Source organism: Haliotis rubra, unplaced genomic scaffold, assembly GCF_003918875.1.
Source record: "Haliotis rubra isolate DU_JTF1 unplaced genomic scaffold, ASM391887v1 Scf78, whole genome shotgun sequence".
In the NCBI taxonomy this organism is placed as follows: Eukaryota; Metazoa; Mollusca; class Gastropoda; order Lepetellida; family Haliotidae; genus Haliotis; species Haliotis rubra.
The window spans coordinates 2,312,079-2,333,287 of NW_025767501.1; the positions used below are offsets into that span (position 1 = coordinate 2,312,079).

Below are 21,209 nucleotides of genomic sequence, written 5' to 3' on the forward strand. Positions count from 1 at the left end.
AACGAACAAGATATAAAATCTCGACTGCAGATTAAACTTTTGCAATCCGGAAGCAGGTGCTTGGGCATGCGTCGTAGAAATTTCATCGGCTGCATGACTTAGCGAAGTAAAGGCGACAAACAGAACGATATAAACTATGAGTTCCATTGGAACAGGTGTAAGTATCATCATTTCATGTCATCAAACGTTTCATTTCCTTTGAAAAACAATCGTGATTTTAATTGCAACGTTGAAATAATTCTTTGTTAATCAAAGGAACGTTTCGGCATTTTTAGGCCCTTGCTAAGAACAACGATTATTTTTAAAAGAAACGAAGCATACACGCTAATGCCTCCGGAATAACTCAGTTGAATGGGGCCGTTGAATGACCAGGTTCGAAGAACGTCTCATGACGGATAATTTTTAGCATAAGCATTGTAACATAACATTAACTTCTTTGAGTGGCACTAAGAAGCTCGTCTGATGAACAGGAACGCTTCTTATGGACCGACAACTTCTTTATGTCGAGATGCTTACACCGTTATTGGTGTAGATGCTAACACCGTTATCAAGCAAGTGCATGTTGTTATTTGACTAACATGAGCAGATACGTACTCCCCACATAAAGTTATGTATACATTTCTGAGTTCCTAACAGTACACGTGTTCAAATCTGTGATAGTGTTGCCAACCTCTTCACCACAAACTATTTGATTAATTAGCATCACTATCCACATCTTTTGACTATGATGACATGAAAGGAACGGAATCCCCAAGATCAATAGAAATGTGCTGTCCCACATCAACAGTGCCAAATAGGTTGCTCTAGCATACCAGTTAGACCCCAGAAAGGTCTGAAAGTGAGTTGGGGCCTAGTGGTTAAAGCATTTGCTCGTCACGTTGAAGTCTCAGGTTCGATTCCCAACATGGGTACAATGTGTGAAGTCCATTTTTGGTGTCCCCAGCTGTGATATTGCCTGGAATATTGCTAAAAGCGGCGTAAAACTAAACTCACTCACTTACTGAAACTAGTGAAAGTGACTTTAAGTGTTGACATTGAATTATGATGTACAATTTTATACAATATGAATTATAATGCCATGAAAATAGCATCTGTCCCATGTTATGTTTCAGTATGACCTGTCTGCGTCTCAGTTTTCTCCTGATGGACGTGTGTTCCAGGTGGAATATGCTCAAAAAGCTGTTGAAAACAGTGGGTGAGTGACCGAACAATATGGATCTTGCATGAAACTTCAAAGTGTCCAAAATAAAAGTTCAGCTTGTGCAATATGTATTTTGTATTTTTCCTTCACAAAATCTTAAGTTTCTAGGAATCAGATTCCTTACGGACAAAATATGTAATTCTAGTACCAGATGATTGGTGGATAATACAGAGTTTTAATGTTCACATTCAAGCAGTGACAGGTGATATTAGGACTCCTCATATCAGCATAAGCACTCATAGTGAGAGGCAGACTACAACTAAGATCTATTCAATCAGACAGTTTACTCTCTTATTCAGAGCATGAGTGATACAATTCAATTTAGTTTATGACCTATTCATGGATTGTCCTAAGACAAGCTATAATATTTTTCCTTATCCTGACTCATGCTCTTTTGCTTGTCTTCTTCTTCTTGCGAACATAGTGAAACACTTGTATCTACCTAATTGAAGCTCCCTTCAATGTAAAATCACTAATTAGTACTCACCACGAGTTGCCTCCCTCTTCCATTTGCGTGGGAAAGGAGGTGCCACCCTCTGGCCTCATGCTGGACTCTCTCCTTCTTCGCCCAGTGAGCAGAATGTGAGAGCGCCTGTGTCTCCCTACACACTATATCCTTTGATTATTCTTAGTTAGTTACCTCTTATAGTTTACTATAGAGGTGTAGCTAGTATCCTTCAACAATTATGTATTGATAATTAATCGTATTTCTGCTGTTTATTCACGGGACGCCGTGAATTGTTCAGCAAGTTTACGTTGATGAAAATCTGTACTATTTGTAGATTAAGTTTTTCTGCTGCTGATCCGCATTAAATATGCCCTAGCTGTACTACGCCATGTGCGTTTTCTTCACATTGCAGTTACTGTATTAATCTGTCTAATTCTGCATTTAACAAATATTATCTTTGCGTCTTTAGACGTGCAGCAGATAGGTCACGCAAACAAGGTTTAGCCATGGCCGATACTTCGGAACCCCTCACCAGTCAGCTGCTGTCGGACGACCCCCTCCCGTCTTGTGTTCCGCTAGAGTTACCCTCGGAGGAGAGGCGTGGGACGCAGTCCACCGTCTCCAAGAAGCGTCCTGCATCCCCAGACATCCCGTTGTCGCAGCCAAAGACCAAGAGGGCTTCGACATCATCTCAACGCAGACTCCGTACCCCCAGGGCAGCGTCTACCTCCAAGGGGAAATCGACGAAGTCTTCTTGAACCTTCTCAGCCGAGATTGTTCCCGCCGCAGAACTGGACCTGTATGATGATCAGCCCCTACATCGTCAAGGACTACGCAGTGCATTCTACCTCGTCGACAGGATACAAGTGGATCAAGATCCACAGCGTCTCAAACTACAGTTAAACTTCATCATCAAGCTACTAACACAGCTAGGATGGTTAGTAAATCTACTCAAGTCGGACCTAGAACCTACGCAAGATCTGCAATTTCTAGGCATTCGATTTATCACGATACTGAACTGTATCGTCCTACCAGAAGACCGATGGCTCAAGATCCAACAGACCATCCCACAAGCCTTACTCTCTCCGCTACCACTACGACAATGGTAGAGTCTGTTGGGTCTCCTCACGTCAGCCCAAGACATGACAGTCAGAGGCAGACTACAGTTATGTCCGTTACAGGTCTTCATCAACGCTCATCTCGACGACCTACAGCCATTCAGTCTACCGAAACACATCAGACCTCATCTACTATGGTGGACCAGGAGGTCGAATGTCTGCGAAGGCATTTATTTAACAGAGCCGGAATTCAAAACCCATCTCTATGTAGACGTGTCGCTCCAAGGTTGGGGAGCTCATCTCGCCAACCGGACGGCATCAGGGCTATGGAATCAGCAAGAAAACAAGCTCCACATAAACATGCTAGAGATGAAAGCAGTAATCAACGCCATACTACATTGGAGCACCATTCTACAGAAGGCGCATCTGATGATTCACACCGACCACTCAACAGTGGCGTTTTATGTAAACAAACATATTGACTTTATGCTTTCAACTGTTCGATCTAATCGACGATCTCAACTTACATGTCAGAGCATGTCACATTCCCGGAGCCAAGAATGAACTAGCAGACGCACTCTCTCGGCCACACCTACCGTCACCGACAGAATGGATGCTCCATACAGAAGTCTTTGCACAGATAATCAAGCAAATAGGAGCTCCGTTAGTAGATCTATTCGCCACTCGCTTCAACAATCAGCTAACAACATTCGTATCACCAGTCCCGGATCCACAAGCGTGGGCAACGGACGCGCTAAGCATATCCTGGGAAGGCCTCAACGCGTACGCGTTTCCGCCGCCAGCGCTAATCGCACAAGTGTTACAGAAAATCAGACAAACACAGAGTCTCCAACTGATTTTAGTCGAGCCCTACTGGCCAGCGAGAACGTGGTTTCCCATTCTAATTCAAGAAATCGGACAACCAACACTAGAGCTACCAAAGCGTTCGAATCTACTAATACATCCTCACACCAAACAAAGCACGGAAACCCAGAAGCATTCCAACTTCCGTATGGACTGTATTAAAGTGTGTCTAAACAAGAGAGGTTATTCAGCCAGAGCGGCGAAAGCAGTCACGCTTGCCTTACACTATTCTACACGCAACTTGTCAACGACAAGTGGCACAGTTTTGAAACTTACGCAGCAAAAAAGGGATTTACAGCTAGAAATGCTACACATCCACAAGTGGCTGCCTATCTGTGTTACCTATGACAAAATAAACATTTAAAAGGCTCGACATTGTCAACATATCTTGCCGCGCTTAGTTCTGTGATAACTATGAGAACGGGTGTCAAGTTAACCAAGACGCCAGAGTTACTGGCCTTACTACGGCATTCCGATTGGAGGATCAGAAACAGAGATTCCGCGCTCCAGCATGGGATCTAACTATAGTGCTCCAACACCTCACAAGTGAGGCTTATGAACCACTGGAATCAACAACCTTTGAATTTCTCTCACAGGAAACATTGTTTCTGTTATCCTTAGCAACGGCAGCCAGGATGTCAGAAATTCACGCACTAGATTATGAGAGAATACGTTTTGACGACAATCAAAACATAGTGCACATGGGACTACGATGGGATTTCATCGCCAAGAATCAATTGCCAGGTCAACCAGACAGATTATTCCATGTTCCTGCACTCTCCTCAATTCTCGGATCTCAAGATACGCTTGACCTATCTCTATGCCCAGTCAGAGCTCTCAAAATCTATCTACGACGATCCAAAACGAGGCGACGACATCTCAAGCGATTATTCATCCCTCTCCCTCTCCCTCTACACGGTAACTGCTCATTAAATACCATTATGGAGGGCTGCTTTTGGAAATCCGACATGGTGTTTGCTAATCACTATCTGAGAGATATCACCACCGAGGACGTCTCAGGTATTCACCATTTCGGTCCCATTGTCCTCGCACAGCAGTTGACAGTCCCTCGTAGACGATGAGACATAGTCTCACGAGATTATTATGTATATATCATACCAGTATCATCTAGCTTATTATGTATATATCATACCAGTATCATCTAGCTTATAACTATTTATATACATATCTTAAGTCTACTTAGTCTTAAGCCCAGTACTGATGTTTATGTACAGTTGGGTATCTTCTCCATTTTGGAGTCACTTTTATACCATTATTGCTATTATCATGGTATATAATTATTGTAGTACCCCATCTATGGCAGCTGGTAAACTTATGGTTTATAGTAGCAGGAATTATCCTAATTCAGTGCCATTATGAAGTTCCCGTAGGGGGTTATTACAGTGAAGCCTCGTTAATCCGGACGGTTGCGTTTCTCAGTAAATTCGTCCGGATTGCGAATAGTCCGGACTACTGAATCAAGACCCAAGTTGCTTCCCTAAGAATTACAAAAACGACACGAATCTGGATAAAACAAATAAGCATTTAATGTAAAGCTTAATTCATCACATCAATAATTTTACCGAGTGACATCCGCATGTTGATCCGACGTGTCTGATCACGTCCTTCCTCAGCACAGGTGAGGTAATGTCTAACAAGCGATCTATTGTAGTATGCCTTGAATGTCCGAATTATTCCTGCATCCATCGGTTGAATATGAGACGTGGTATTTGGTCACATTTCGCAAAGTTAGCGAAGCACACTTGTGACTTGCAGCATTGTCGTAAAGCAAAATCACTTTTAGTCCACTTGACCGGATCTGTCTGTCAAAGTACATTAACCAATCACAAAACAGTTCACTTGTCATCCACGCCTTTGTATTGTGGTGTCAATCAAAGTGTAAATGTACAGTATCTTCAGTCGGGAGCTTTTTATGTCTAATTAAAACAACCCAGTTGGCCAGTTAATTAAGTAAACATCGCCGGGCGGTGTTGTTATGGTTCGTGAACACGACTTACAGCGTCCGGACTGTGAAGCAATTTACTGTTTATTTTACTGATTGGTGACAGCTACTTACCGTCCGGTTCCGGAAACCGAATTTCCGGATTATCGAGGCAAATTATATAGGCATAGATTCGTAACAAGCTGAAATCGCCCGGGAGGCGAGACTTCCGGATTATCGGAGTCCGGACTAACGGGGCTTCACTGTACATATATATATATAAATCACTAATTATTTAAATCCAAAGTATTCTGTTTTTTTCCCACCTCCGTTTCCGTAGGATTCTGCACGCAAAAGAGCATGAGTCAGGATAAGGAAAAATATGTAATTTTCTGAATAAAATTGATATTTTATACTTATCCTGAATCATGAGGTAAGCCCTCCCATCCTCCCCACATAACACTTTGGATTTCCCTGTAAATTCAAGTGTTGGGCTCGCTATATCAGGAGAGAGTGAAGCATGAGGCCAGAGGGTGGCGCCTCCTTTCCCACGCAAATGGAAGAGGGAGGCAACTCGTGGTGAGTACTAATTAGTGATTTTACATTGAAGGGAGCTTCAATTAGGGAGATACCAGTGTTCCACTATGTTCACAAGAAGAAGAAGACAAGCAAAAGAGCATGAGTCAGGATAAGTATAAAATATCAATTTTATTCAGAAAATTACATTATTTTATACAAATCCATAAAATATTCGAGATATACTTCTTTTGTTCCCAAAAGAATGTTGTACCCCTTTTAATTAAGTTTTTAAGAAGATTGGAAATTCCCTGTGGTGTTATGTTAACAGTGCATGAATTCAAATTCAGGTGGCTGCCAACCATCTACCAACTGTTTAAAGCAAATAATTCTTTTGGATCATAACACTGAATGTTTCTACTATATTTCAGGGTTTAGGGGGAGAGAGAAGCAAATAGTATGCGTCAGATTAAGTGTATAATACTATTTTTACTCTAGAAAAGATGTTTTTGACTGATGGTTAGTATTCCCATTTGCTGTTGTGCATGTGTAAAAACATGATATGTCATTCATAATTTTAGCATTCCCTGTGCATGCTATATCATGTTTGAGAATACTAGTACTATGCCTTTCTTAGATAAACATTAGAGCTTTCTGATATAAATTCAATACCTATGTATTTATTCGGCTACAGGACAGCTATAGGCATTCGTGGCAAGGATGGTGTAGTATTTGGTGTGGAAAAACTGGTGACATCAAAGTTGTATGAACCAGGCTCAAACAAGCGGATCTTCAATATTGACAAACATATAGGAGGGGTAAGTTAACTGGTGATGCTATGTGTAGAGGAATCAGTTACCATTCTATCTTGTTTTTCTTTGAAATAGAAATATTAATGCCAATGACAAGTATTATGTTTAATGAAATGACACATGCTGGTCGGACCCTTGTCTCAGTTATTATTACAACGCTATATATTTTACCATTGCATTATTGGTTTGTCCATGTAACACACAGGAAAAGTTCTCCCAGCACAGCTCCTACAAAGTTTTCTTTCCAGTGAATCAAATGCTGTGTATTTTGAATGTCTTAACTATTAGTTATGTTGATTCCACTATACATATGAAGAGGTGTTATGCTGCAGGCTGTGGCTGGTCTTCTGTCTGATGCACGCCACCTGGTGGACCAAGCCCGAGAGGAGGCATCTAACTACAGATACAACTATGGCTCATCCATTCCTCTCAAGGTAACATGTCACCAGCTTCAAGCAGTGGAATAGGGAAGGGACGGTTATGATGCATATAAAATTTTAGTGTACAAGACTATTTGTTTGCTTTGTGCAAAAAACATTTTGGGCAATAAATGCTCAGCAAATCATTGTGGTATCTTTATAATAATAATAATAATGAGTTATTGAGCATCTTGTGGAAGATCAGCCCTACACCTATCTTGGAATGCAAGTTCGAGACAAGCTCCAGAATGCCCAAATTCAAGACAAACTTCGGGCAGAGTACAAATCTCGCTGAAAGAAAATCTGGAGCTCAGAACTAAATGCTCGAAACAAGGTCAAGGCCACCAATACTTTTGCTGTGCCAGTCCTCTCCTATTCCTTTGGTGTAGTTGATTGGACAAAACAAGACATTCTTTTGTGTACTTTTGCACATATTTATTTATCGGATGATCCTCTGGTGATGCATGTGAAGACTCATGATGAAAGCAAGGAATTCCACAGCTATTTTAAGCGTGCCAAGGTTGTTGGACAGAATCTGAAATTTGAGGTTGATTTTGTTGATGGTGTTGTACTGCTGGATGGTACAGCGATGGGAGTAAACCAGCTGAAGTCCTTCACCAAGTCTGCCCAGAGTCAGTCTTTGTGGAGAGGCTTTCTGAGAAGCCATTGCATCGTGTGTACATGCAGTGTGTGGAACAGAATAGCAATCCCATCGACTCCTTCGCCTGGATGAAGTCGGCTGGTTTCAAATGTGAAACTGAGGGCTTCCTTTTTGCTGCTCAGGACCAGTCACTTCCCACTCTTAATCGCCAAAATGTGATTCTTAAAGAAAATATCAATATGAAATGTCGACTGTGTAATGAATTTACAGAGACTGTCCAACATCTTGTCAGTGGATGCCCTTCTTGGCACAAACAGCATATCTTAAACGACATGATGGCATGGCTCGTTGCTTTTACTACCGTCTTCGACATGCCTGTGGCTTTGACTCCGAGGTCCATCCATGGTACGACCCTGAACATGTCCAGGGTGTCATGGAAAATGATGCTATCAAACTTCTCTGGAATAGGCCCATACACAGCCTCAGAAGAATTCCTGCCAACAAACCTGATCTTGTCCTTTTTGATAAAGCCAATGAATTTATTTATATCATTGAATTTTCTTTCCCTTTTGACAGCAAAGTGATTGACAAGACTCAGGAAATGCATGATAAATATGCGGACCTTGCCTTTGAAATGTCTCGCTTGCATCCGAAGTACACTGTCGTCAGGCTCCCCATTGTTCTCGGTGCCCTTGGTTTGGTACCTCCTGATCTTGGTGCAGATCTCGGTGGGTTCGACTAGGCAGTGTTACCTTGGAGAAGTCAGCTGTCTAGGCTGCGTGTAGTGGGGGGCAAGGGCCCTGAGCTGAAGATGAGCCTTACCAGCCTGACTGTGCCAGGATCACCCTGAACCCTCTCTGCTGCATACTGTCTTTAATCTGTAAAATAATAATAATAATAACACGTTATTGCCAAAGAGGGAATTTGTTTTACAACAGGTGCTGTAATAACATAACATTACTGTACATTGGGCCAACACATATGGCATTTAAACATGAAGATTGAAAGAGTTATATATGTACAATTTCTACGTTGTAATCATCTATAGATACACATTGAATTTTGGGCTTGCCCAAGAAACCTTTAATTCCTTGTTTGTCCTCATTATGTTTGTCAGTGCTGAAAGTTTATTGTAGCCAGGGGACAGTTTGGGGTGTACCTTATCTGTGATAGAAACATGTGATAATGGCGTCACAATAACTGTTCTTTCTTTTTTCATGTTTTTCCGCATCATGAGATGACAAAACTACATGATTTTTCAGTTGCATTATTGTATCATCGTAGATTGGTGCTAAAATACACATTTTTAAACTTATCCTATCTCACGGTATGCACTTCTCTCTCTTAATTCGACACTGAGTGGAACGATATAAACTGTCTTACCCAGGCCTCTCTTGTCCATCCGCCCAAGCACTCCATGCTACCCTCACTACAAGAGAGCTTCCTAGCTCTCATGCAAAGCATGCACCACTAGCTGCCCACGTGACTATCTCCGAATCATCATTCTCTTTCTTGTCGCACACGAGTGTGGACGTATTTTACTTTGCTCAACGTTTTCAACTTAGTCTACAACATAGGGAAATTTGACCAGCCAAAGAAGAGGAAAAAATGCTCCTGGTGTAATAAGGGGTTCTCCGCGAGTGATCCACATGGGTATTGTGTTCACTGTATGGGACAGTGTAAATGGGACTCTTGTTGCGATAAATGCAAGGATCTTACCTTCGAGGCGTTTGGTGACTACACTCTGGCTTGCGCTTGTGTTGCTGACAGAGCTCGTTATGCCGCTTCACTTGACAGACTAAGTCCCTCCAAGATATGAAAGTTTAAGCACCCTACTTTGTCTGTTCGGCGGTCACAGTCCCCTCACTCGAATGAAGAGGATTTCATGAGAGCGTCATCAGATTCTTACTTATCGGAAGATGTTCGGCATTTGTTGGGCTCTCAACATTCCAGCCCGAGTCCTTCGTCTTCGACCACGTCCCTGGTAGTGGTTGTCGAGACTGCTAACCAATCCCTCAGGATACCTCTACAAAGAGGGACCTTCGAACTACGCTCTGTGTCTCTCGTTCACCGGACCAGTTATCTCGGCAACCTGTCTTATCTGTTTCGGACAAGAATCAGCTGATCGGTACACCTGACTGCGCAGAAGCCGTTCTCGCTCTCGTCATTCATCCAGTAGTGAGAGAAACCAGTCTACCTCGCCTCAACACTTGTCAGTGGTTACTTCGCCGTCTCCTTCCCATTCGGCGAACAGAAGTGTTGTGTCTTGCGTCCAGCGACCTCCATCTTCTGCTTCGCCGAAGCCTGCCAGATTGAATCACAGTTCGTCGGATCACGCTTCGCCTCTCCGCTTCCCTCCACCTCGACTTTCGCGGGACAGTCCACCTTCCCCAGAATTAGACCGGCTCTCTGAAACAGCTTTCGCCGAACCGTTCTTCATAGAATCACCAGTCTAAGAGTCAGCATTCTCCGGGTTGATCGTCTGCTAAACTGACTTCACCTAATCGTACTTCATCAAAACAACGTTCGCCGAAACGGAAGACTTCACCGAAACGGCATGTGGTGAATAGAGTTTTGCCGAAATGGCCTTCTTCCAAGCGGTGTTCAGCGGAATGCCTCTCTCCGGATCATCTGAGTACTTCCCGGAACTCTGTTGGATCCTACAGTCACGCCTCCTCAGCACGGAAGCGGCTTTCACTGAGTTGTCTGGATCAGTCTCCTATTATTATTCAGATTTGTTGACCGGATAGACCTGATAGGCCTACTTCACCGCCGACAAACCGCTCTTCGACTCGTTCACATTCAACTAAGCACACACCTCCCTCTGCTTCGTTGAGATCGGTTCTTCGTTCCAAGTCACCTTTTCTGAATTCGTCTTCTCGTCTTCATGGGACTTCCGGTTCTGCGCCCTCGACCCGTCAACCTAGATCTCCTACACGGTTGACTGCTGCCTATCGTTCAAGATCCAGGAATCATCGTTATCGTTGCGATATCTCCCCTTCTCGCTCCCGTTCTCCTCAGCGGGTCTCCATTTGTGCATCCTCTCCCCCCTCCAGACATAGATTCTACGGATCGTCGATCTAATCAATGGCTTTCCGAGTTGCGATCTCAGCATGCTATGACTTCTGAAGTTTGGATTTTGTCGATGATCCTCAAGTTTTGGCTTGGATAGTGGAGAAACTCAACCTCTCTATGTCACAGAACCCGGAGGATTTATCTCATTCCTTCTCCACGAGACGAGACTTGACATCTATTACTTTCCCACCACAGCCTTGAATTGCTCATCTCACTGCGTCCTTGGATCATGCCTTTTTAAAAGCCTTAAAAGGATTAAGGACGGCCTGTCTTCGCCTAGGTTTTCGCTACCAGCGGCTCACTCCCATGGTTTCCAGTCCTTGGCTACTACCCCTTCGGTGGATGAGGATGTCCAAACACTTTGCGGGAAGAGGACTTGTTCAGCTTTTCTAGTTGAAAACAGAGAACTGTCTCACATGGACACAGCTATTCATCATTCCTTACCCTCGATCAACTGCATCATCTCGGCGGTGGACGCATTTGCGGCATCAGTGGAGCACTCTTTCACCGATCAGGATGCTTACATCAGAGGCTGTATGTCCCTTATACTGGACCAATTTCAGATCGTACTTGACCAGCTGTCTCATTTCCTTGGCTATCTCCTGGCAGTTCGACGTCACGGCCCACTCAATTTGTCTTCATGGGATGACAGATTTAAGGCTGAACTCTTTTGTCAACCGTGGTCTGCAGAATGGCATGATTGAGGAAGTTTCGACAAAGGTGGATCGGGACACTCAATTTCAAGTTTCGGTGGAATTATTGAAACTCCAGAAGTCTCATCTGCAAGTTTCCATGATACAGAGAAGGCCTCCACGGTTCGTACCATCTCATCCGGAACTGCGTTCATGGCCATTCGTCCCGAGCTAGAATAGCAGGTCCTCCCATGGCACTTCTTCCCGACATCCTCCCAAGCAGTGACTCGTTGAAACAAGGGCACGAAATGGGAACTCCTGCCTCCAGCCATCCCCGGCCACGACTCTCCAGTTGGCGGGAGACAAGGGAGGTTCGCTCCCAACTGGACCATACTTGACGATCCTTTCGTGACCGACCTCCTTGCCACAGGCTATCACCTTCCAGTCATCGGACGTCCGCCGCTGACAGTGCATCCAGTACACCGCAGCCACCCAGCAGACGAGGTCCAGGTTTTTCACTCCACCATAGGTACGCTCATAGAGAAATGTGCGCCCAGCACTCCTTGGTTCTATTCCCCCATCTTTCTGGTTCCCAAGAAAAACTCCACAAAACTAAGACTCATTTTCAACATGAAACTTTTCAATGCCCACTATCTCCAGCGCCCACCTCACTTCTGGATGGTATCGATCGTCTTTCTTTGCACCATCCTGAAGAAAGGAGATTTTCTTGTCAGCTTGGACCTTCAAGATGCTTTTCTTCATGTGCCCATTCATCCGGATTCGCGGAAATTCCTCCGATTAGTATTCCAAGTTACCGTTATCAATGGACCGTCCTGCCTTTTGAAATTTCCACGGCCCCGTGGCTATTTACCAGGATCACCAAGCCGATCACCAGGTTTCTTCATCTCCACGGGGTCGTGTTCAAAAGTTACATAGACGACTGCATTCAAGCACAGAGAGACCCAGTCGTTCTTCTACGTCAGTTGCAGTTAAGTACGAAGCTACTCCGGCAACTAGGTTGGTTATTAAACGCTGACCCAGACCCTTCAATTCATCAGAGCAACTTTCAACACGCACCAGGGCCTGATTTTCGTCCCCCAAGACAGGTGGCTGACGATTCAACGGCTAGCTCCGTTAGCACTGTCGCAGGCCAGGACCTTATGACAGTGGCAGGAACTCTTGGGCCTCTTGACATCGGCACAGGCATTGACACAGCGGGGACAATTGCAACTGCGTCCATATCTCGTCTTAGAGAATCTCCTGGAGTTGATTCGTCTTCTCCGAACCTGTACGTCGTTTTCTTCAGTGGTGGCTTGTCGAACAGAACGTTTGTGCCGGAGTTGGTTTGATGCTGTTCATTCCAATGCATCACTTGTTCGTCGACGCGTTGCTCAAAGGTTGAGGGGCTCACTTTCTTCATCATAAGACAGCCGGGCAGTGGTCATCCGCAGAACGGGACTTGCACATCAATGAACTCGAGTTTTTGGCAGTTCTTCTCGCCATTCGACATTGGGCGACGGAACTTCGGGGTCTTCCCTGCTGATTCAGACAGACAACTCATCGGTCGTCTGGTACATCAAACATCTCGGGTCGACGAGTTCGGCGAACCTTCTTCAGTTGGCATTTCGGTTCTTCCATCTGATAGACTACCTCGCCATCAATGCTCGGGCCAGCCACAGATCTTTTGGGAACTGATCTTCTCGTTATCAAGGCCCCAAGTCAACCTATTCGCCACGTGGTTCCGCAGTTTTGCCGATACCAGACCAACTAGCGTGGGATCTCAACGCTCTGGCGATTTCGTTGGAGTGACTCAACTCTTACGCCTTTCCACCCCCGGCTCTTCTACTCAGAGTCATCCAGAAACTCTGAGCAACCAGGCAGATTCTGCTGATTTTGGTCACGCCTTACTGGCCAGTCTCGCACAGCTCGCAGACCTAAACCCAGTTCCTCTTCCCAATCGGGACGACCTACTGATACACCCTCAGCGTATCGGCATCATGTATCCCTTCACACCCTGTCTCTGCACATTCGGCGCATTTGCAGAAGTCCTTAATCGCCAAGGGGTATTCGCGGAGAGTGGCTATGGCCATCACTTCTGCTCATCGGACTTCCACCCGCTCACTTTATGATGAGAAGTGGAAATTTTTTGAGAGATATTGCACGTCCAGAGGCATTACATCTCCTGTTTCTACTTCACCTCAAATCGTCGCTGAGTTTCTTCAGCATTTGCAGTCGTCTAAGAAGCTCAAGGGTTCCACTTTGGCCACTTACCTTGCTGCGATCAACTCGGTCCTGGCTACCACCACAGGCTCTAAGGTCTCCACGGTTCTTGAGCTTGAGTATTTGCTCCGATCCTTCAAGTTGGCTGATCAGTCTAAGAAGTTTAGACCTCCTGCTTGGGATTTATCTGTGGTGCTGCATCATTTGGCCTCAGCGGACTATAAACCCCTAGCTCAGAAGGACTTTGAGAAGATCTCCTTCAAGACCTTCTTCCTTGTGGCCTTGGCTACAGCTGCTCGGATTTGTGAACTCCACGCTTTGGACGTTAACAGAGTTCAGTTTGAACGGAAGAAGCATGGCAAAATCTTCCTTGGTCTCCGTTGGGATTTTGTAGCGAAGAATCAGTTGCCAGGACAACCCGATCATACTTTTACCATCCCACCGTTGTCCACGATCCTTGGGCTCGAGACAATGAAGACCTTCAGCTTTGCCCTGTTAGGGCTTTAAAGATTTTTCTTGCTGCTTCTAAAGATTGCCGCCGTCTCTGCAAGAGCCTCTTCATTCCGTTGTCCTCAACATCCAGGGTGGAAGTGTCTCGCGCCACATTATCCTTTTGGATAAGAGCCACCATCCTACGGGCTTACACCTTCGCTGGGTTACCGGCCCCGACAGCTTCCAGTCCACATGAGATACGGGCGTTAGCGTCTACAATGGCTCTGCATAGTAACTGCTCTCTCCACGCCATTATGGAAGGATGTTTCTGGCGATCGGACTCGGTCTTCTCCTCGCACTACCTTCGAGACCTCTCAGTCAAGGATGACCAAGGCCTGCACCAGTTTGGACCCCTTGTTCTCGCACAACAGCTGTCTACGGCCCACCAACACAGATAGGGAACGGTCCCTCGCGGTTGCTGCTTCCCTGTATTTTCTTGAATATAAGTCTGAACTTGCTGTCTGCCTTATGTTTTGATTGCTTATGGGTTAGAACTACTTCACTTAGTTTTATACTAAGACACGGAGATACTACCACATCGGTGGTTGGACGAATCTGGAGCTCGATTCTGTATCAAGGAAGGGTTCGATATTTCACGTTTCCTGGCCTCTACTTTTCGAAGCAATTACGTCAGTGAAGTGTGTCACTCCCGAATTCCAGTGGATTTTGTTGCGTTCCGACTCCGAAGTTGCCGGGCACATCCTTTGACTAAGCTTATGCAAAGGAGTGAGGGTCAATTTGATGCTGTCCCGGAACTGAACGTTAAAACTTGGAGATCCCAAGTTGTGCTTCTCTTTCACCCGCCCCTGGTTGGTGTCTGTGGGAGTCTTCTCGAAGCAGGGGCTGGCCCGATTATTGTCAACCGACTTTAATTTACAGGGTACCTTCAAAATCGTGGTGAAATGACATACTTTCTCGCTGAGCTGCGTCCTTCTTCGGAGGTTGCGGCCGAACACCACATCCTCGGGAGCACCCATCTCCCTGGGAGACGTTGTGCTTAGTAAGCCAAGGAGTTCAAGAGAACTCAGCACAAGCATAGGAGTTGCGTGCATGCGTAACAGGCCTCCCTTGTGCATCACTATCTACGGTCATTTCCAGTCTACACAGCTCCAAGACCAGCTGTTCGCACTGTCAAGACACAGGGTATCTGCGTCCCGCTGTCCGACCATGGGATAAGTACATACCGTGAGATAGGATAAGTTTAAAAATTTGAAAATTTTAATATAAATTGTATATATACATGTATATACTTAACCCATCTCACGTGACGGATTCCCGCCTATCCTCCCCGCTATGCAGATTCTCCAAGATGGATATTATCCAGTGGCTCCAAGAATGAGAATGATGATTCGGAGTTAGTCACGTGGGCAGCTAGTGATGCATGCCACATGCTTTGCATGAGAGCTAGGAAGCTGTCTTATAGTGAGGGTAGCATGGAATGCTTGGGCGGATGGACAAGAGAGGCCTTGGGAAAAAAGTTTACATCGTTCCACTCAGTGTCGAATCAAGAGAGAGAAGTGCATACCGTGAGATAGGATAAGTATATAAATATACAATTTATATTAAAATTTTCAATTTCATGCATTTTTGTTCAAGATAAGAAAGACGTTTTGCTACTTAAATATTTGTTTTCTTGCAGCACCTGACAGACAGAGTGTCCATGTACGTCCATGCCTACACACTATACAGCTCGATCAGACCATTTGGTGTTGGTGCCATTCTCGGCTCCTATGAAGCAGATGGTCCTCAGATGTATCTGATCGATCCTTCAGGTGTATCATGGGTAAGTACATATTGTATTTCATCCTAGTCCACTGTACCTCATTATAAATGTGGGAAATTGCTGGAAACAACCTTCATTCTTGCAGTTTTGTGTTGATTCAGTTTTCATTTGCAAGGGAAATAAGAAATGGTATCCCTATAGTATAATTGGTCAAACCCACAAATTCTTATCACAGAATTGACCAAACACTGATTTATGATTTTATGTTTGTTTTTACCAGGGTTACCATGGCTGTGCTGTAGGAAAGGCAAAACAGAATGCCAAAACAGAAATAGAAAAACTAAAGGTTTGTTCTTTGTTATTGATATATGTCTTATTAAATAGGACTCCTTATGATTGGGAGCAGGGCAATTGTCTCCTAAGACAATTCTCACCTAAGCCAAGTTGTGTGCAACAAAGGTCTATAGGTTTGTTTGTTGTGAGCCACAAAGGCCTGTAGTTGTGAGCCACAAAGGCCTGTAGGTGTGAGCCACAAAGGTCTGTAGTTGTGAGCCACAAAGGTCTGTAGTTGTGAGCCACAAAGGTCTGTAGTTGTGAGCCACAAAGGCCTGTAGTTGTGAGCCACAAAGGCCTGTAGTTGTGAGCCACAAAGGTCTGTAGGCCTGTAGTTGTGAGCCACAAAGGCCTGTAGTTGTGAGCCACAAAGGCCTGTAGTTGTGAGCCACAAAGGCCTGTAGGTGTGAGGTCTGTAGGCCTGTAGTTGTGAGCCACAAAGGCCTGTAGTTGTGAGCCACAAAGGTCTGTAGGCCTGTAGTTGTGAGCCACAAAGGTCTGTAGGCCTGTAGTTGTGAGCCACAAAGGCCTGTAGTTGTGAGCCACAAAGGCCTGTAGTTGTGAGCCACAAAGGCCTGTAGGTGTGAGCCACAAACGTCTGTAGGCCTGTAGTTGTGAGCCACAAAGGCCTGTAGTTGTGAGCCACAAAGGTCTGTAGGCCTGTAGTTGTGAGCTTCAAAGGTCTGTAGTTGTGAGCCACAAAGGTCTGTAGGTCTTTAGTTGTGAGCCACAAAGGTCTGTAGGTCTTTAGTTGTGAGCCACAAAGGTCTGTAGTTGTGAGCCACAAAGGTCTGTAGTTGTGAGCCACAAAGGTCTGTAGTTGTGAGCCACAAAGGTCTGTAGTTGTGAGCCACAAAGGTCTGTAGGTCTGTAGTTGTGATCCACAAAGCGCAGACAGTTCATGTTGTCACAGTTGTATGTTAGCATTAGGTGGCAGCTGTCTGGATGGAAATTGATTGGAAGGAAATAATAATCATAACTGATTCTTTGGAATTGTCCCAGGTTGCAATCGTCTGAGTATCAGAAATTGATTTTATACTTTGCACAGAATATTGATGTGTACTCTAAATCGACAAAGTTCCCCCGTCTTAAATGTTTTGCGTGATCAACAACCCAACCAGTTCTACATCGTGATTGTATTGCGAGTCCTCTTCTTGTAAAAACAAGTCGAATTGTTGACATTACATGGTATCGCTTCGTGTGAACGAACATACAAGAAAAGACCAAAGACGTCAAATTTGCAATTAAACATCGCTAGAAAAGATTATTGACCTATTCAGTTCTAATTTGTTTTTGCTAGGCATTGACTTATATGCAGGGATTAAGATAATCGTGTGTAATTGTCTTGTTAACAACGCCGGAAATAGCAATCAGTTGTGCAGTGCACATGTTGCCCTACCGATGATTCAGTTAAAATGTACCCGATAAAATACCAAAATGAATTGTGATGCAGTGAAAAGATAGTATCTGAAACTATTGTTTTATAAAGAGAAATATATTCTAGTATTGTGTCATTTTCATTGCAGGTTGTGCTCTATAAATGTAAAATATTTATAATCATAACTAAGTTTATGGGACAGCTTTTTTGGTATATTGACCTATAGTTTTTTATGCATGGAACAATTTAACCTGTCACCGATGAGGTTTCGCGCGATGTCACTATTTCCTCTGTGAAAGCAGTTTGTTGACATGTGATTGTCCAGCTACACTAATTATACGTTTAGGCAAAACAAAATATGTATGCGTATCCATTTACTGTGAACTACACTTCATTCGAGACGTGAGTAGACGCAATATGTTAGTGATTGCTGTGAAGTAAGTACATTGTGTTAAGGAATTACCTGTAGGCGAACATCTGGACTTCTTGACATTGTTTGGTCACGGGACCGGGAATAATTGCTTAACAAAATGAGAGATGTCATTCGCAATACTAGCAAAACTTTCCTGCCCGCAAAACTTTGTCTGTTTACAGTAACCTAATATGTATGATATGTTATTTCAGATGAAAGATATGACAATGCAAGAACTTGTGAAAGAAGTAGCAAAAATGTGAGTAATGTTCCTGTTTTGGTTTGATCTCCATGTTTATTGCATATGATTCTGTTTAGATACCGGGTACATGAGGCACAGGTAACCCATTGATCTGAGGCCACAGTTGTCTTTGCAGGGTTGTGTCCCTTAGCGTCGGGTTTGTACCAAACATTTACCAAGTTATGGTATTTGCATTGTCAATATCATGCCATTGCTTGTGGTAAAAGGTTATACATTTGGTAAAACAATTATGGTTAAAATTGCGATACTGTATTCTAAGTATGATCAATATTTCCATTCTCTGTCAACTAAAGTTTGTTTCAAGGTATCAATAGCGGTAGTCTAATCGTGGTTGCTGAAAATAATGAGGAGTTGGTGCACTGGCAACACACGATTTTGCTAAATGTAATGTGAGCAATAGTGAATGAAATTTTAAGTAAAATTTGAATACATTTTAAAAATGATAAATAAATTAAGCCCAGATACACATTGAACACTTTTGTAACCAAAAATTGCATGATTTATTAGCGAATTTGTTGGCATGGTATTTCCGGTGTTTGTGCATACAGTAAATAATAGAATTCATTACTGTTTGTATAAGTTTTAGATTTTAATTAGCTTAGCACCGGAACACTAAATATGTGAAATACACTAACCACTAACCAATGAGCCTAAAAACTGCATTCACAATTAAAATATTTTTAATTTTTCAGAATTTATATTGTTCATGATGAAGTGAAAGACAAGGCTTTTGAACTTGAGCTCAGTTGGGTTGGAGAAGGTATGTACAGCTACATGGCCCACACTTCAGTAATGCTAGTCATAAGTTCACCATTTGGCTTGTACACACCAGTAGAACAGGACCTACATATGTCATGATGGAAATCCAGTCAGCATCAGTGTTATTACAAACAGTACAGCACCTTCACTGAAGATGTCTTACCAAGCAGACCATATATTCCGGCAAACAGTGGAGTACCCTGGGGGTTTCTTGTACGCAGTCAGTGTGAGCGGTCTAATTGCTTTACTGTACTCTGCTACTGCTACTCTAGATATTGATCATAGTTCAGATTGTTTTCATTGCATATCTTGCATTATGTAATTTCACCAGATGAATATAGGCTGTTTGTCTTTCAACAGTCAAAAGAACTTAGGACGATTAAATAGCATGATAGTGTAAGCTTCATTATGGATTAATCAATGCTTAGAATCAGTGTTATATAGTTGTTTGAGGTTTACTTTACATTACATAACAATACTACGACAGTCATAATAATGATTGTTCTCTTCAGGTACTGGTGGCAGACATGAGCTTGTACCTCCAGAGGTATTCACAGAAGCTGAGAAATATGCAAAGGTACAGTGTAAAAGCAAATTTTCTGGTTGTCTCTTGAAATGTCTTAAATATGTCCCCCAAGGTTCCCAACAACAGATATTTGTTATTCGAGACTGCTTAGTGATTGTGTGTCTTCACCCCCCTAACGGCTGTGGTCTTGCAATATCAATTGGTGGTGGACATATTCGTGCATGTGAAACTTCAAAATTCTGCAGGCAGGCAGTGTGTTTTGTGTTTAATTAAATGCAGAAAGGGATGGATGTAGTCAATATGCCTTTATGATTGCCATATCTCTCAAAAACCAAACACAAAAGACTTTAAAATTCATGTTGTAAATTAAGATAGTAATAATTGGTCTCTTCACTTACAGAAGTCTTTTTGTCATTTCAATTATTATGGTGATGTATTCAAAGTTTCTTGTGACATTATTTAATTGCCCCCAATAGTAAATGAGATGGAAAGGAATGATTCAACTTCACCTCCCTTCATGAGAACCACGGGCACGGATCAAGGGATTAATGTATGGTCAACAAAATGCTAAACCTGGTGATATAGATCATGACTGGTGAATTGAATGTCTAAAATCTGTCATGTGTTACCAAAATGTACCTGGCTCTGTGAATAGGTGAATTGCATGTCACTGAGACTTTGTCGTATATGTTGTGTTACACTACAGGTACCCTGTTCATTCATTTATTTTTCTTTCTTTTACCAGGAAGCACTTGAGGAGTCTGATGATTCTGATGATGAAGAGTTATAGTAGCATGATCCAGTGTTGTCACAGAGACATTTACATAGACTCACATCCATATAATGGTAGAGTTCAACTGCATGTGGTGTACTGGACTTCATGGAGGAACTCATCCTTTGCCATATTTTCAACATGTACTGAAAGAACGCCACTAGTGTAAAAATACTTCCACAACTGAATATGTTGTGTGTTTTAAGGAGACAGTTATGGAAAAATCGTAAATCAGTAACATCTTTCTTAAAGGAATCATTTGACTATTAACTGATCTTTATATGATGTAAGAAACTAACATTGATGATATTCTTCTTTATTTCATGTGGGTTTTGCATTGTTATGTGTATCCTATATTTTCAACTTGATCCGTGTGATCAAATAAAATATAATTATCATCAATATTGTGGTTTCCTTGTTACCTGAAATGACAAAGAAATGCATGATGCAGAGTCAAGATCCTTATGATCACTGTCATGAATCCCTGGTTCATCAGGATGTGTAGTCATTTGTCCAAGATACCCAATGCTTGCAAAACTACCCACAATAGACCCGTGAAGATCCGGGGTAGAATAGGTCTTCAGCAACCCATGTGCTTGCCATAAAAAGCGACTATCTTGTCGTAAGAGGCGACTAACGGGATTGGGTGGTCAGTTTCGCTGACTTGGTTGACACATGTCATCGGTTCCCAATTGCGCAGATCGATGCTCATGCTGTTGATCACTGGATTGTCTGGTCCAGACTCGATTATTTACAGACCGCCG

The 21,209-nt window shown here is 43.3% G+C and overlaps 1 protein-coding gene across 1 annotated transcript; it reads left to right on the forward strand.

The window, feature by feature from the left end:
- Positions 1–31: 31 nt before the first annotated feature.
- Positions 32–20,847, forward strand: LOC124260844 (proteasome subunit alpha type-3-like). Its single transcript, XM_046695164.1, has 10 exons — positions 32–157; positions 1,113–1,195; positions 6,724–6,847; positions 7,174–7,275; positions 15,920–16,063; positions 16,284–16,349; positions 18,339–18,385; positions 19,081–19,148; positions 19,660–19,724; positions 20,419–20,847. The coding sequence occupies exons 1-10, from the start codon at positions 137–139 to the stop codon at positions 20,461–20,463; spliced, it is 765 nt and encodes a 254-aa protein (XP_046551120.1). The 5' UTR covers positions 32–136; the 3' UTR covers positions 20,464–20,847.
- The last annotated feature ends 362 nt before the right edge of the window (positions 20,848–21,209 follow it).